Consider the following 15,945-nt stretch of genomic DNA (forward strand, 5'->3'; position numbering starts at 1 on the left):
GCCCCCACAGCCCTGCGGGTCCTCGGCAGGAGGTAACCTCCTTCACAGCAGAAGGGCGGGCACAAACCTGAGCCTTCCCTCCAGAGCAATGCCCCAGCCCTCGGGTTGCCTAACACCAACTCAGATCTGAGTCTGGCACAGCACACAGCAGGTGGTAGCTGGGGTCCCTAGGGCAGGACACTGAGACACCCCGGTTCCCACTCCATGTCATCAGTCTACCCCCAGCACAGGCCTTTAACTTGGTCCTGCCCTGGGAAAGTTACCTGAGTCCTTGGAATTCCCCGGAGAAGCACAGAAGCTCCCCAAAGGGGTATGCTCAGAAATAACTCAGCTCAGAAATAACTACTGCGTGGGCTGAATCGGGAGTGCGGGAGAAGAGGAGAAGGGAAGGAGCTGGTCAGCCCAGAGTACCCCTCTCACCGACAGCGCTTTGAGGTCCAAGGGCTGGGCCTCGGTCACCCCCACCTGGACCACCTTGGGGAGCACATCAAACAAAGATTCACAAGAAAGGGAACCTGAGACGTTAGCAGCACACCCGACATATGAGAGACAGCGTAATAAAAAGTTACGAAATGGCTCGTTGAGGACTTACTGTGTGCCGGGCATGTGCTAAATGCTTTAAGCACACTGAGTCATTTAGTCCTCACTCCAATCCTCTGAGGTAGGAACTGTTAGTAGGTCCATTTACAGATGAAGAAACTGAGGCTTAACGAGGTAAAGTGCCTTAGCAAGGTGGGGCGGCTTGGAAATGGTACTAGGATTGAAACCCAGGGAATCTGACTCCTGAGCCTTCATTCCCTCCACAACATCTGGGACCCTGGTGGCTCAGAAGGGAGGGGAAACAGGGTGCCAGCCGCAAGCAGAAATTCTAGCGGTGCCTGACTGCAAGGCTGTTTCAGACTGGGCCGGCCTCCCCTACTGCAGAGCCCACCTCTGATGGGGGTGAGGGTGGGGATGGAGACCCATAGTGCCCTGAGGGAGTGGGACCTCAGCCAGCCACCTGCAGGGAGGCAGAGCCTACTCTGGGGGAGGGACAGCAGAGTCCCTGAGGAATGGCCTCTGGGAACTGGGTGAGGCACAGAGAGAAATTGGGGCAGCAAGGGGAAGCCTCTTGCCAGCAGTTCCGAGCTCCAGGCCAGCCTCTGTACCACAGACATCACTAAGGAAATGGGTTCCTCTGAAGTTGCCATAGCAACTCCAGGCTCCGGCTGGGGCCTGGCAAAGAGAGGCAGGAAGGGAAAAGGCAAGTCCAGGGCACAGGAGCACCTGGTTAACGCCAATCAGAAGAAGCAAAGGAGCCTCCCTGGCCCCTGCCCAGGCCTCTCCTCTGCCCACCAACAGCTACTCCCACCGCCTTCTCCACGCCAGGCCCCTTCTTTCTCCACGATGGTACCTTCCCCACACACTCACACCCGTCACAAATCAGGGCCCCTGTGGGCCCCCCAGGTGCCCCCCAAAACCTCCATAATCAGCCACTCCCCTCTTCTATCACAGCACTCCCTCCTGTATGTGGCAATCCCCAAGTCTCCAAAAATGGCCCTACTGCCTCCCTGCAACGGCTCTGGCTCCTCAACACCCCTATCCAGGACACCCTTCCACCCCACCCCCCGGCGGCTCCCACACCCTCATCACAGGCACCCCCTCCAGCACTCCAAGCCCTCTGCCTCCGCCCCAGCCGCCTGCCTCCATCCCTCCCTGCCCTGACCCCTGCCTCCCCCACCCCACGTCCTGCTGCTTTCCCAGGCCCCTGGCCCCTCTGCCCCCTGACCACCTCACTCTCTTCTCTCTCCTGGCTGTGCTCTTGCTCCCTTGCTCTCTCCTGCTCTCCCGGGAGCTGCCGTGGTTCCGTTCCTCCCAGAAAAAGGCCCACATGGGAACAGGAATGTGCAGAGAGATGAAAAGGCAGCAGCTGCTGAGACAGCAGGCACGGAGGGGGCCCCGGGGGGGGGGGATCCTGGGGACAACTGGAGCCTGAATGGGCGAGGCAGGAGAGGGCCCCTGGGAAGGGGAGATATTGGGGGAGACGAGGAAGGGACAAAGGGGTCCGAGACCACGGAGATGGCACGGTGAGCCAGAACAGCGGGTGTGGGAGGACGTGGGTGGTGATGGCACAGGAGACGGATGGAGCAGTGTGGGAAGACCGAGTGAAGAGCCGTGGCCAGGACTGGAAGCAATGAGCGGTGGAGAAGTGCACGGAGGGTGGATGGTGGGGGGTTGACGGAGCGTGAGGGGCAGCACAGGACAGCACGGTGAGGGAGGGCAGTACAGGCCCATGGGAAGCATTACTTACACGTGGATTGAGAGCGCCCGTCCTCTGTACAGACTGAACGCGCTGTCATACAGGTCACTGGCCACCGAAAGGCTATCCTCTGACCCCCAGCTTGCGCCCACCAGATTAGCTCGAGACGCCCGCACCAGCGGCTCCACCCCCAGGTGCCGTGGCCCGGCCCCGGCCGCCTGTGCTTGCCTTGGGCTGCCCGGGGGGCGGCGGGTGCCACCCCTGCTGCCCACTTCCTGCTCCAGGACCGTCTGCCCGCTGCCCCACCAGCTCACTTGCTCCTCTGAGGTGCCTGTCACGGAGGTCGGGGGCGTGTCCAGGGAGGTGCCCACCAGGGTATCGGAGCCCCCTACAGAAAGGAGCATGGTGAAGCCCAGGCGTCTCTCGTGGGAGGCCCACCCGCCTGCACTTCGAGCACCCAAAGAGCTCACCTGTGGGGGTGCTGAAGGTCCTGTCATCCCGAAGCTCCAGGCGCTGGGTCCCCTGCACATCGCTGATGTCATCCTCACCTGTCTCCGAGTCTGGAGAAACAAGGGTCTGTGTGGGCAGGGCCCCCCTCCCTCGCGCTCCAACTCTTCCCCAGGTCGCTGCTGTCTCCCCCACGGCACGCTCCCCCTTACCACTGTAGGGCCTCTGGCACCCGTCTTCCCCTCTCTTTTGCTCCCCACACCCCCTGTGCATCCTGAGCTGCTCAGGGTAACCCCTCCGTGCCAGCTCCCTGGCTCCATCTCCAGGCCCCTGGCTACTCATCACTGCCTCCCTGGCAGTGCCCTCAACTACCTGCCGTCCCCATCTAACCACTTAGTGAATGACCCTCAGCCCCTGTCCCTCCTCCCCTGTCAGTGGCAGCTTAAGTTCCCATGCAGCCCCCCAAATAACAAGGTCCTAGGTTCCAAGGCTCTAAATCCTGGGTTCCTGCACCCCAGGAACAAAGGGGAGTCACCTCAGAGTCGTACTGTCGGGGCACTCGGCCAACGGCAGGACCAGCCTGTCCTCCACCCCAAGCCAGCCGGAACACATCGGGCGCAGCTGAGGCAGGGTGAGGAGAGGCCGGGTTGGGCAGGAAAGAAGGGGGAGTGCAGGGCTAGGGCAGGAGCCAGTTTCCTACCGTAACTTTGCTTTCTGCAGGAGCGGAAAACTTCGCTTCCATAGGAGCAGCGGAAGAGAGACAGGGACAGACTGTTATCAGAGTGTTTGTGGGGTAGGGCAGGGTGGACAGGCAGCACCGAGGGCACCAGGGCACCCAGTGCCCAGAGACGCCCTGTGGGGACGGGGCAGGGGAGGAAGACGTCTGGGACGGGCAAAGCATCTCTAGTTCTTGACTGCCTGCAATCTCCCAGAGAGCCCGGGGCTGGGAAGCCGTGGGCTTTGCCTGATTATTCCCATTATCCCAGTTATTCTGCACCCTTGGCACTTTCACTGGTGTACTCGCTGGTCACACACACGAACACGTATGCACACACATGCCTGCTTGTGCTCAGCCCAGCCATCCCCCATTAGGGGTCAGGCTCACCTGCCAGGACGTTGGCCCCTTCTTACAAACCGCCCTCTCTGCTCCGCTCCGCATCACGGTGGGACAGGCACCCTCCTCCCCACCCCTTTCTTCTGATGACTGGTCCTCACAAATGCCCAGTGGGCAGGCTAGGAGCAAAGTTTCCTGGGGGTGTATTTTAACTTTGCCAGACTCTATCAGGTTCTGAGCCTCAGTTTCTCTGTGAGTGCCATGAGGCAGGAGCGGCGTACTGGTGGCCACAGAACGGCTATGAGCTCATCCCCACTTGGCCCCATGGATGGAGAACAGTGAACCCACGGTGGGGTGTGTATGACTCCCCACCCCTGTGCTAGGTCCTCTCTCAGCTGCAGGGTACAGGGGCCTTCTCGGGTGGGTAGGTGAGTATGGGTGCGTGTGTGTTGGGGGGGCGTCCCGCAGCTCATGGGCTGTCTTCAGGGGCTGGGGGCCTCACGAATGCACAGGGACCGAGAGAAGGAGAGGGCACGGGTTGGAGCAGGAAGCCCACAGTCCACGCACCATGGGTGAGGCGGCTAAAGGCCCGGCGGGAGTGGCCGGTTTTCTGAAAGAGAAAAGCCAGAATGAGTTGTTGAGGGCAAGGCTCGCCCCCGACAACCCCACACCTCCTGTCCAGACATCTACATCAAACAGAAATTCATTCCAGGGGCCAGTGTGTGTGTGAGGGGGAGGATGGACAGAAATTCGAGGTGCCCCCCCACCGCGAATGTCCCCACTCTCCCTGCCTGTCGGCCCTCCCAGCTGGGGCTCAGCTTGGCTCTGGGGAAGAGCAGGGGAGGAAGGAGAGAGAGGACAGCAAGGCTGCGGGTCAAATGCTGGGACTCAAAATGGAGAGACTCCCAGGAGTGGGGACCGGAGCAACACCCCGGGGGGAGACAGAGGCTAGGAGACAGGATAGAGGACTGACTGACATGAGGGAAGAGATGGGGGGTTGCGAGGATGGCTGGGAGATGGAGGGAGAAGGACACAGATTCCTGCCGATAAGAAGACAGATCTCTGGGATGGGTGTCAAGAGGGTAGGGAGGGTGATGGGGGACAGAGGGCAAGGTTCCCCAAAGGGCCGGGGCCTCATGAACGCAGGAAGGAGGCCCAAGTACGGGAGGACAGGGCAGGGCTTGGGGAATTTATTGAGCTCAGCCCGGATCCCAGTGCCTGGCTTTCAGGAGCTCCGGAAGATGGAAGGCTCCAGAGTGGGGGGCTGGGGAAAGCCGGGCAGGGGCCAGGACCCAGCGCCCAGGTTGGCTGGAGGCCAGAGGAGACAAGGTGCCCAAGAGGCCAGCGGGCGCTTCACGCCGAAGGCGGCTCAGGGACCTCCCGGGGTGGTCGTGGGTAATGCAGGCGATGGGGAGGGCTGCCCTTCCGCACCGGGAGGGCAGGGGAGGGGAGGGGGGCTGTGTGCTCAGACCCCAGATCCAGGAGCCCCCCGGACCTCGCCCGGCCGGCGGCCTCGGCGGCCCGGGTGGGGCAGGCGCGACTCCAGCGCCCCTACCCCGGGGCCCAGCTGCGGTGACCCGCCCTCCCTCCAGGTCGCCCAGCCCTTCCTGCCCCCTCCCGGCGCCGCCCGCCCCCGGAGCCCTCACCTGGAAACGCTTCTTCACCCACAGCTTCTTCATGGCGGGGGAGGGGGCCAGGCGGGCGGCCGGGCGAGGAGGGGACGGGCGGGGGCGGGGCGGAGCCGGAGTCGGAGGCGGGGCCGGGGGCGAGCGGGGGTGCGGACGCGAGCCAGCGCTGGTGGAGGAAGGAGCCTCGGGGCAGCGGGAACCCAGGCGGGGTTGTGGGGGGCAGGGAAGGCGGCGGCGGCCGCGCCCAGAGCCCGCCCCTCCCCCGCCAGCCCGCACCCCACCTGGAGCCCCTTCCCTGCGTCCCCCGGGGCAGCTATCACTTGCTTCCCTGAACCCCTAGCGCCGCATCTGCCCCAGGCCCTGGACACATGGGGAAACTGAGGCACAGAAAGCGGTTCAATGGCCTTCATGAAAGATCGAGCCACTCTCTCATTGGCAGCCCTACGCGACCTCCAAGCCACCCCCTGCCGACTCTCGCGGGACCGCTCTGGAAGGTCAGCGCATCTCTACTTGCTCACTCTACAAACATGCGCACATGGACCCTGTGCCAGGCGGTACCCGACTCGTCTGTGGCCAGAGTATGCCCTAGGCCCCAGCACCGGGTGGGGGCGTCTAGGTTGTTCACAAGGCAAGGTTCTTGGTAGGTGGGGGCACTGACATGGCTCCAGATTCTAAAAAACCCCAGGCCCCTCAGGAAAGTCAAAGAGGGCTCTTGAGTTTCTTGATGGTAGTTACTCTATCCCTGCACCCTGGCAGGCGAGCTCACACGCGCACACACGAACACACGCACAAGCTAAGGTGCCAAGAGGTTCCCCTGTTATTCACAAATAGGACCTACCTTCTCATAGGCGACCATACTCACTACACTTTCTTCGTTCTCCCATTCAGCATCATCACACTTTGCCTGCACAAAACTCTGCTTCCCACCTAAGCACTGTAACTAAGTTTCTTAATCATGTACTAAGTGCGAAGAACTTTATCAGTGCTTCCTCATTCATGACAACTCTGCAAGCCTGAAAACTTTATGAGCATTAACTGGCTCCATTTAACCTACAAGGTTAAGGCTCAGAAAAGTCCCATCACTTAGCTAAAGCCACACAAGTTGTGCGTCTCCATGTGTCCCCCAGATCCAAATTTCCATCCCAGTGTCCGTAAGTAATGCCAACCCTGGTTGCTGAGATGCAACTACAGAGTTGTTATCATTTACACTATTGCGTGGTTAGTACGCACCTAGCATCATGGTAAGAACTTTGCATGAATAAAATTTAATCCTCGCAAAGAGGAGGGAGACTGAGGCACAGAGAGATTACTTGGTCACACAGCCACTAATCGGTAGAGCCAGGATTCTAGCCCAGGCACCATGACCGAGTTAGTGACCACTATGCCATGAAGCCTCACGTGCTGATGGGTCAGTAGGTTCCCTAACTTTGTTTCTCAAAAGCATGGGCCCAAAATGAATATAGAGCCAATGGATGAGTATTCTTCAGCCTGCACAATACATACTTTAGGCAGGCAAGCATGCTCAAGTTCAGCCACTGACAACAGCACCTTGCTCATCATCAGTTTCTACTCGGCTCCTGAAGTTACTTGAGTTTGTGGCCCCTTTATTTTCAAGTTTAAAGTCATGTCTTGTACATTCTGATACTTGAAGGTGGTTCCGTTTCCCAGACTCCCGGGGGGCAAAGGCTGCACATACAGACACATACATGGGGACACATACAGAGGGTGCACGCGTGTCCATATCTCTTCCAGCCAGAAGACCCCGAACACCCACAGGTGCTTTCCCTGACCACCCCTAAACACACCCACTCACAGATGGGGGAGCTGAGTGAGGAGAGGGGGTAACTTGAGTCCCTGTTCTGCAGGAGAATCCGAGGGGCTGGCACATTCCACAGCAAAAATAACCAATGAGCAGCGGGTGTGAGTGACGGGACAGCTGGGCCGAGGAGAGGCCAGTGGGATTCAGTGTTCCCGCCCTGGGCCTGCTCCGCTCGCCCCCGCAGGGCTGACCTGGGCATGCGTGCAGGTCCCTGCCCGTCTTTCCTCCCCAGCTGAACTGCGGGGATCCCCTGTCATTTCCCCAAACCCAGACTTCTTATTTCTTCACAGCCAGCATTTCCCCTTCCAAAGAAAACCCAGGTCATCGTGCCCTGCCTGATCTCCCACGCACACGCTCCTCTGAACCAGGTACACCACTCCTCTCCTCTTTGCTGCCACTCTTTCGTGCCTCGGCTCCACGTGTCCCTTGCCTTCTTTCACTCACCCTGACTGTGAACTCTTCATGAGCTTTGTATTTCTAACACACGATATGATTTTTGCGTATTTATTATGTGTATTGAATGTTGTCTGTCTCCCCGCACTGGTGTGTGATCTCTAGAAGGACAGAAAGTTTGGTCCTTACCCCCTCCCCACACCACATGTCCCAACCATGAGAACAGTGCTGACACACAGTAGACACGTGATAACCACGGTCGGGGGATGGTAGAGCTGGGAGTGGAGAGGTCGAGGGGGGCTGGGGACGGGGGACAGCAAATCTTTCAAAGGCAGCTCATTCATCCAGCCTTCCTCCCCTCTCTGTCCTGGCCCAGACCTTTTCCGAGAAACAGCCAGAGAAGTTACCATCTGGCGTTCCACTCCGGATTTGCCCAGGAGGACCTGCCTTGCTTCAGAGAAGCTTTAGGCCGATTTCGGGGCCTCTCTGCTCTTCCCTGTCTTCCCAGTGCCTCACTGCTCCCTCTCTGGCCCCTCCTCCTCCTCCCTGATTAGGACCGGGCAGGAGTGGATGGGGTCGCTCTCCATACCCATTCCCAACGCACACTAGCTCCCTTCTGGCTTTCATCCGGACATTCCAAATTCCAGGTGAGAACACGACACCTGCAGACTATACCTCAATGCAGTTCTCGTGGACTCCCTGCCTTGCCTAAATGGCCCTATCTCCCTATCCCTAACCTCTCCTCTCCATGCTTTCAAGCCCCCCCCCCGCCCCCACATGGTTCACTAGCATCTGCTAACCTTTGATCCTTCTGATTGACACCAGATTCTTCCAGACCCTGGCTAGAAAACTTCCAGCTAAACGGTGAGCATCGTCAGCTCCTCCTTATCCCCTGTCCTTTAGTGCAGGCCTTCCCTTCCAGCCACGTGTCCCAAGCTTTGAGGCTGGCACTGACTCTGGTCACTTTCTTTGCACAGGGCCCCTCAGCCCGTGAAGATGGAAGCCTGGTGTTTGGGCAGAAAGGAATGACTGCCCATCTCGGAGACTGGGCCACAAGATGACTGAGGATATTGACAGAAGGGTGTTTATGATGGCAGGTCCCTGCCTTAGTCTCCCCACATTTTCCTGTCTGAGGACAAGCATCCTGGACCAAGACCCAGAGACCCGGCTTTCAGATCTGGCTCCGCCCCCTCCCTAGCCCACTAGCTGTGTGACCTTGGGTAAATGCCCTCTTTGAACCCCAATTTTCAGTCATACACACACACACACACACACACACATATATGATATGTACACATACATCATAACAGTAACCTGGGGCTTAGGCAATTAAATAATGAAATGAGATAAGGCGCTTCATACATGTTAAGGCTCCTGTATTTCTGCCATCTTCACTGTTCCTATTCTTTCCTATTTCTATGCCCCAAATCCCACTCTTCTGCTTCTTGTCTTTCAAACTTTCCAGCTTGCAGCCCACCTGTCTTCCCCAGGGCCCAGCCTCCTCAGGCCATGCCAATATTCCTCCACTCTGGAGCTAACGAAAGCCTTTGAGAGTGCCAGGGACCTTAGCGTCAACTCCATCCTGCTGAGCCAGACAGCAGTCCGGGCCAGAAGCCTGCCTCCCTCCCTCTGGAGCCAGGGCCTGTCTGGGCTTCCTCGAGAACCCTGAAGTCCTCTCCCTGTTGATCCCAAGCAAGAAAGTTTTCCTTGAGTAAGTCTGAGCGGTACTGAGCTACAGGCCCAGCTGCCCCTGACTGGAACCTGTCATTGGGCAGGGACTGATGGGGGCGGGGCGATCAACAGGAAGAGGAAGAAGCCAGACTCACCCAGTCAATCCCCAACACCACCAAAGCAAAGTCCCTCCCTCCCCCAGTCCCGTGGGAGGGGTATAGTAGTCGATCACATGGTTTGTTGCAGTGGAACAAACAGAGGCTTCTGTCCCTGCTCTGTCACCTCCTATCTGTACAACAGGACTTGTCACTTAATCCCTCTGCCCCTCAGTTTCCCCAGGGATGCAGTGGGACTTAGAGGACATGTCAAAGGATGTGACAGCATATTGCCTACCACACCGCTGCATAGTAGCTAGTCACATAATAGCTAACACTATTATAAGTTACTACTAAGAATTGTTACCAATTAGTAATAATTATAAGGCTGTTCTCAGGGTAAAGATTTCACAGGTAGGAAAACGTTCTTAAATGTGACTTGCTGCAGCCTGAACCTCTACCTGTTCAACATGACTGTCAAAAGCCCCCAACTCCAATGCCATGGCCCCCAGCGTCCTTTCCTTTCCCATATGCTGTTGCAGCCAAATAGCCAGGAGACCATCACCCTGGCCTCCATCTAGGCAGGCCAGCCAGGGCTCATTCCATCGGCCATGTCACCCAGATGACAAAGGGGCTGAGGAGACAGCCCTGCCTGGGAGGGGGGCTCCAGCACCCTGTCCCTCTGCCCACATTGGGGGACCAGGAGGCTCTTCCTGGGCTATTCTCCATACAATGGACAGCTCCCCCTCACTTTCTCTCTCCCTCTTCCCGAACTCAGTGAGTGGTAAAAAGCTTCCAAAGACAAAACCAAGAGGACAGCGCTCTTAATTGTGGGGTGGCTACTACTGGCTGTATGTCTTCGGGCAGATCTTCCTCTGCTGTGGACCACAGAGTCCTCGCCTGCAAAGGGAGCATCTGGAGCTTCATTTCCCATGGTCCTTTCCAACTCTGCACAAACCTTGTGACCACCATGCTCCTCAGCACTTCCTGTCCCTTCCCCGATATCTCTCTCCCCCAAGCCATAGTCACATCGCTCTGTCTCTCATGCCCTTTGATTTCTGTTCTGTTTTTAGTCCCCTTGGGAGACCAGAGCTATGATCCCCAAGGCATCCGTCAGATCCTTTCCCAGCTCAGAGCTCTTCCAGGATGGATCCCATCCTCTGACTCAAGGCTGGGAAAGCCTGTACCTGGCCAAGTACAAGGCCAACCAAGAGAAGACAGCCTTGTCTCCCCCTGTCCTGGGATTGGCCACAGGAGCTCCCAGGAACCACTTGTTGAAGGCTGTAGGAGGGAGGGCAGGGTGGTGCTAGGGAGAGAGGTCAGACAGAGCGGGGCTGAGCCCCTGCCCCATCTCCTGCTGCAGCTGCACCTTAGTGCCTTCCTTCCCCTCCAGCTGCTGAGGCACTTCATTCCTGTGTCTCCCCCTCAGCCCCCAGGGAGGAACCCCACATGTCACCACCCAGTTAGAGTGAGAGACCCCTCTTGAAAATGCCCAGGACACTCTCAGTGACCCCCACGCTCTTTGCCACCTCCCCTAACTGTAGCCTACTTCCTCAGAATTATGTTTCTCAAGGCTCAGTCAGCCTGAGGCCCTCTGCCTTCGGTCGAGAGGAGGTCAGAAAGGAAGCCCAAACATGGACCCAAGGAGAAAGGGCCCTGGCCAGGCACATGCAGACCCTGAGCATTAAGCTCAGCCTCAGACCGCTCTCCTTCTGCCTCGGACCATGAGCCTTCTTTTCACACAGGAGACTAGCCCTCCACACCCAGACAGGCAGGGCCCCAGGCACCCTCCGAGCATCCCCTTTCCACACTCTACAAACCTTAGCTAGACATGGCCTGTCCGTGGGCTTTCCACACCACTCCACACACCCCTGTCCCTCATCTGCTTATACCACCCGACCCCTCCACAGCCCACATGCTCGCACACACACAGATACACACACAAGAACAATCACACGTGGCATGTGGATTCTCAGACACCCACCTCCTTACACACCTGGGAGCCCTCACTCTACATCCTGATGCCCTGAGCCCTGTTGATTCACACTTGTCCCCCCACTGGCCTCTCCCAGCCATCCTGGTGCTCACCATACCAACCTGCCCCAGCAGCAGAGTGGGAGGAGCTCTGCCCTACCCCCTCAACAGTGCAGTGAGACCAGGGGGGCGGGTTCTGTCCTTCCAATACGCACACACCTGCCTGGGGCTGATCAGGAGTTTCAAGTCTAAGTTACCAGAGCTGATGAAGATGATTTTCCACTGGTGGCCTCTTGTTACAGGGAAACTTGGAGGGTGTCCACCAGGAAATTCCCACAGGAATGGGAGTGGGGCTCAGGCTTTGCTTAACCAGTGCTGACCCTTGACCTCTGACCTTCCTGTGGGGCGCTTCTCTACCTTGACACCCCTTTCCTCCCGGTGGGCACTTCTGGGTCAGTGTAGCTGAGAAACCAGAGCACCTGGGAAGAAGTCTGGATGAATCCTGGTGGCCTGGGCAGCCCTTCTCTACCTCCGACCACCCCACCCAGCCCCCACCTTCCCAATTACCTCCGACCTCCAGCACTGTGACAGCGGCCTCACAGCAGGCCTGGCCCTGCTCGTTCTGGGCCCTGCAGCTGTACGTGCCGGCGTCCTGCATCCCGCAGTTCCGCAGCCACAGGCAGCTGGGCTCAGGGGCCGGCGGAGGCAGGAGCTGCCCATCTCGGAACCAGCTGAGGCTGGGCTGGGGCGTCCCGCTCACCACCACCCGCAGCCGCACGTCGCAGCCCACGAACACTGCGGCGTCCTTCAGGGGCCGAAGGAAGACTGGCGCCCCCGCCACGGCCCCTCCGCTGGCCCCCACCTTGGCCCTCTTCGGGGGCACCCCGGGGCTGGGGGGTGCCCTCGTGCCCGCCTCCTCCGCTCGCGTGCCCCGGGATTTCTGCATGGCTGGGGGACGCTGGAACTGACGGCCACAGGGGCACCAGGGGATGGTGCCCTGGAAGATGAGTCCGGGGGGCCGGCGCCCTGCCTTTCTGCTGCCCGCCCGCCTTCAGCCTCCGCTACCCAGAAGGTCACCAGGGCGGCCTGCTGGCAATTGCTCCTCGGGGGCTATTTTTAGGCCCCCCGGCTCCAGTTTCGAGGGAGCTGTGGAGGGAGGGGGCAGCAGAGGAGGGGACTTGGACTCCACTCTGCTCCTTCCCTCCCTCCAGGAGCCCCCATGCACCCCCTCAAGCTTAACCGGACCATTCCCAGCCCCCTCCCCCGTGGTGTGTCTGCACCCAAGCCCACTCGCGGAGGAGTCAGGTTACCCTTGGGCTCAGTCCCATTTCCCTTCCTCCCTCCTCTCAGGCCCCTGAGTCCCAGGTCCACTCAGCTAGGGAGAGGGACAGAAGGTCTTGGGTGAGATGTCTGAGAGACAGATGGGAAGGAAGGCCCAGTGGAGGTGAGCAGACCGCCAGAGAAGAGAGGCCAGTGGCCTCCCGCAGCCTCCATGACAGTGTGGTAAACAGTAAGACCAGGAGCACGGAGTCAGGTGGATTCTGGCTCCCAGCTGCTCCTGCCTGTACTTGCTGGGTGACATCAAGCCTCTCTGAACCAAGTCATCCTTAAAAATGCAGAGTTGAACAGGGTTGCAATCGGCAGAGAAGAGTGGGAAGGACATTCTAGGCAGAAGGAACAGCATGGCTGAAACTGGAACTTGATAAAGCAGGTGCCGTGTTCTAGGAATCAGAAGTGTCTGGAGGGATTGAACTGCAGTGCAGAGCCGTGAGTGCAGCTGGGAAATGGGGCCCTGCCCAGGGAGCTTTTCTTGCTAAAGTCGCATCCTGATGACAGGTGGGTGCCACTGCAGAGTGTTCAGCGGCAGGACAACATGGCCAGAGCTGTGTTTTAGAAGGATCCCTCCGGCAGCCACAGCGTGGAGGGCGGATTGCAGATGGGATAGTTAGAGGTCAGTTAGAGCGGTGGATCTCAAGACAGGTGCCTGTAAAGAATACAGATTATCAAGCCTCACCCCCAGAGATGCAGGTTCAGCGGGGGGGGGGGGGGGGCTGGGAAGGTCCAGGAGGTTGCACATCTAACGAGTGTCCCTTCAGCGTCCATCAGCAGGGGCTGATGCAGCGAAGGGTTGCATTTGAGAAAATAAAGACAGAACAAAACTGCTTAAAGAAGTGCAAGTGAGACTTTTGTGACGGAACTGTTCTGTATCTTGACTGTGGCGGTGGTCACGTGGATCTGCATGTGATAAAACTGCACAGAACTAAATGCATGCATGCGAGTGCATGCAGGCACACACACAAATGAGTGCCTATAAACCTGGTAAAATCTGAAGACAGTGGATGAACTATATCAACGGCAATTTCCTGGCTGTGATGTTGTATTATATATATTTTAAAGATTTTATTTCTTTATTTTTAGAGAGAGGGGAAAGGAGGGAGAAAGAGAGGGAGAGAAACTTCAATGTGTGGTTGCCTCTCACACACCCCCAGCTGGGGACCTGGCCTACAACCCAGGCCTGTGCCCTGACTGGGACTGAACCAGTGACCCTCTGGTTTGCAGGCCAGCGTTCAATGCGCTGAGCCACAGCAGCCAGGGCGTGATATTGTATTATATTTATGCAAGATGTTACCACTGGGGAAAACCAGGTGAAGAGGGTATTGTTCTCTGTATTGTAATCACATGTGAATCTACGATGATCTCAAAATGAAAAGCTTTTTGGTTGTTTTTTTTTGAAAGCCCAAGTGAGAGATCCAGGTATGACTTTGAGCCCTGAGGGATAAAGCCTGGGAAGGCAGACAGGAGCCACAGGAGGAGCCACAGGAGGAGCCTTGGGTCATCTGGAGATGGCGAGAAGTACCCTCAATGTGGCCATTACCCGCCACCTTTGTCCTGGGAGACCGGAGCCAGTGCGTGCTCGTGTGTGACCACGGAGAGGGTGGAGAAGAAACTGTTCACACACTGAGTTATGTCCATAGGGAGCACAAGCCTTGAGTAATGGCATTCTTTGCTGTCGTTTGCAAACGCCAAAGCTTCCTCTTGGTACTGCGCAGTTCTTGAGCTTTGAAACACGCAGAGGATCATGCATCGTGTATCTGCTGCCCCAGGACCATCCAGAACGGCCTAAGCATCCTAAACGGTTGCCTGTGCATCCCCCTTGTGGGCAACCACTGATGGTGAACTGAATTCTTAACCATAAATTGAATTCTAAAAAAAAAAAAAAGGTTAAAATGTAGGAGCAAGATATTGCAAACAGATGGAACATCAAGAACAGAGGGCCAGAGACTGTTTTTAAAAACCAATAGCCCAAAGCCACCTACAATTTGTGCAGGGTGCAGTGGGTGGTCTGTACATATTGCCTGGTTGGTGGGTTGGTTGGTCGAACCAAAGACCTGTGTGACCTTGACATCTCTAAGCCTCAGTTTCCCCATCTATAAAATGGAGGTGATCCAACTCAAGATTTATTCATTCACTGAACAAATTTTTTTTAATTAAAAAAAATTTTTGCTTGTGTGTGCCCTAGCAGGGAATCAAACCCACAACTTTAGTGTATTAGGATGATGCTTTAACCAGCTGAATACCCAGCCAGGGCCATTCCACGAATGTTTTTGAGTTCCTACTATGCGCCTGGTGCTGTTCTAGGCACTGGAGGTATAGCAGTGAACAAAACAGACAAGGATTCCTGCCCTTGTGTTGCTTATATTTGAGGAAGGAGACAAATAAGTATAAAAAAATAAGGAAATTAGCCCTGGCTGGTGTAGCTCAGTGGATTGAGCACGGGCCTGTGAACCAGAGGATAGCAGTTCGATTCCCAGTCAGGGCACATTCCTGGGTTGCAGGCCAGTTCCCCAGTAGGGAACACACAAGAGGCAACCATACATTGTTATTTCTCTCCCTCTATCCTTCCCCTCTAAAGATAAATAAATAAAATCTTTTTAAAAAGGTTCTTTAAAATAAAAAAAATTATAAAGATATTTAGGCCCTGACCAATGTGCCTCAGCTGGTTGGGCGTTGTCCTGCAAAGCAGCAATTCGTTGGTTCAAATCCTGGTCAAGGCACATGCCCGGGTTGTGTGTTCAGTCCCCAGTCAGGGCACATATGACAGGCAACCAATCGATGTTTCTCTCCCCTCTTTCTCCCTCCCTTCCCCTCTCTCTAAAAATCAATAAATAAAATCTCTTCAAAAAAGATGTTTAGGAGGAGATGAGCACTGTGGGGAAAACAGAACTAGGTCCTGGAGATAGGGAGAAGAATGTGGAGAGCGCCTGCATTTTCAGACAGGCTGGTTGGAGACCTGCTGGGTGAGGAGGCAGACGGCGCAGAGGTCTGGGTAGGACTGCTCCAGGCACAGGTGGGTGCCCAGAGGGGCAGGAGGCCAGCGAGGCCAGGCAGAGTGGCAGGGATAGCAGAGGGGTGTGAGGTCAGCAGCCTAGCATCTCGTGGGCCTTGTAGGCCCTGGCACTTTCAATCCCACTGACCAGAGTCATCTCAGAGGATTTTGAGCTGAGGAGTTACATGATCTGACTTAGGTTTTTGTACTGGCTTTAAATTATTACACTAAATATTAAAAATAAATATTAACTATTTACAAAGGGCCTGGCCCAGAGCCTGGAACATGGCTTGTGTGT

At 56.8% G+C, this 15,945-nt stretch overlaps 1 protein-coding gene across 8 annotated transcripts in view; it reads right to left on the reverse strand.

Moving 5' to 3' along the window:
• The window catches only part of SPEG (striated muscle enriched protein kinase), a 55,659-nt gene extending 42,860 nt beyond the window's left edge, over nt 1–12,799 (reverse strand). For 4 of the 8 annotated variants that reach the window (XR_005082232.2, XM_037143436.2, XM_053667417.1 and 1 more), the window contains exons 1-3: nt 11,888–12,799; nt 2,710–2,799; nt 2,291–2,627 (exon numbers count right to left, since the gene is read on the reverse strand). Coding sequence is in view for 7 of the 8 variants with exons in the window: in XM_037143436.2 (XP_036999331.2) it covers nt 2,291–2,627; nt 2,710–2,799; nt 11,888–12,266 (806 nt within the window). In the remaining variant the exon portion in view is untranslated. Of the gene's footprint in view, nt 1–2,290; nt 2,628–2,709; nt 2,800–3,386; nt 3,417–4,307; nt 4,351–5,386; nt 5,464–11,887 lie in introns of those variants that run through there. The other 4 variants (XM_053667539.1, XM_053667515.1, XM_053667633.1 and 1 more) reach the window with 3 other exon arrangements.
• Nucleotides 12,800–15,945: the final 3,146 nt, after the last annotated feature.

The sequence above is a fragment of the Artibeus jamaicensis genome, unplaced genomic scaffold (genome assembly GCF_021234435.1).
Source record: "Artibeus jamaicensis isolate MK-2021 breed Jamaican fruit bat unplaced genomic scaffold, CSHL_Jam_final contig_1015, whole genome shotgun sequence".
NCBI lineage: Eukaryota > Metazoa > Chordata > Mammalia > Chiroptera > Phyllostomidae > Artibeus > Artibeus jamaicensis.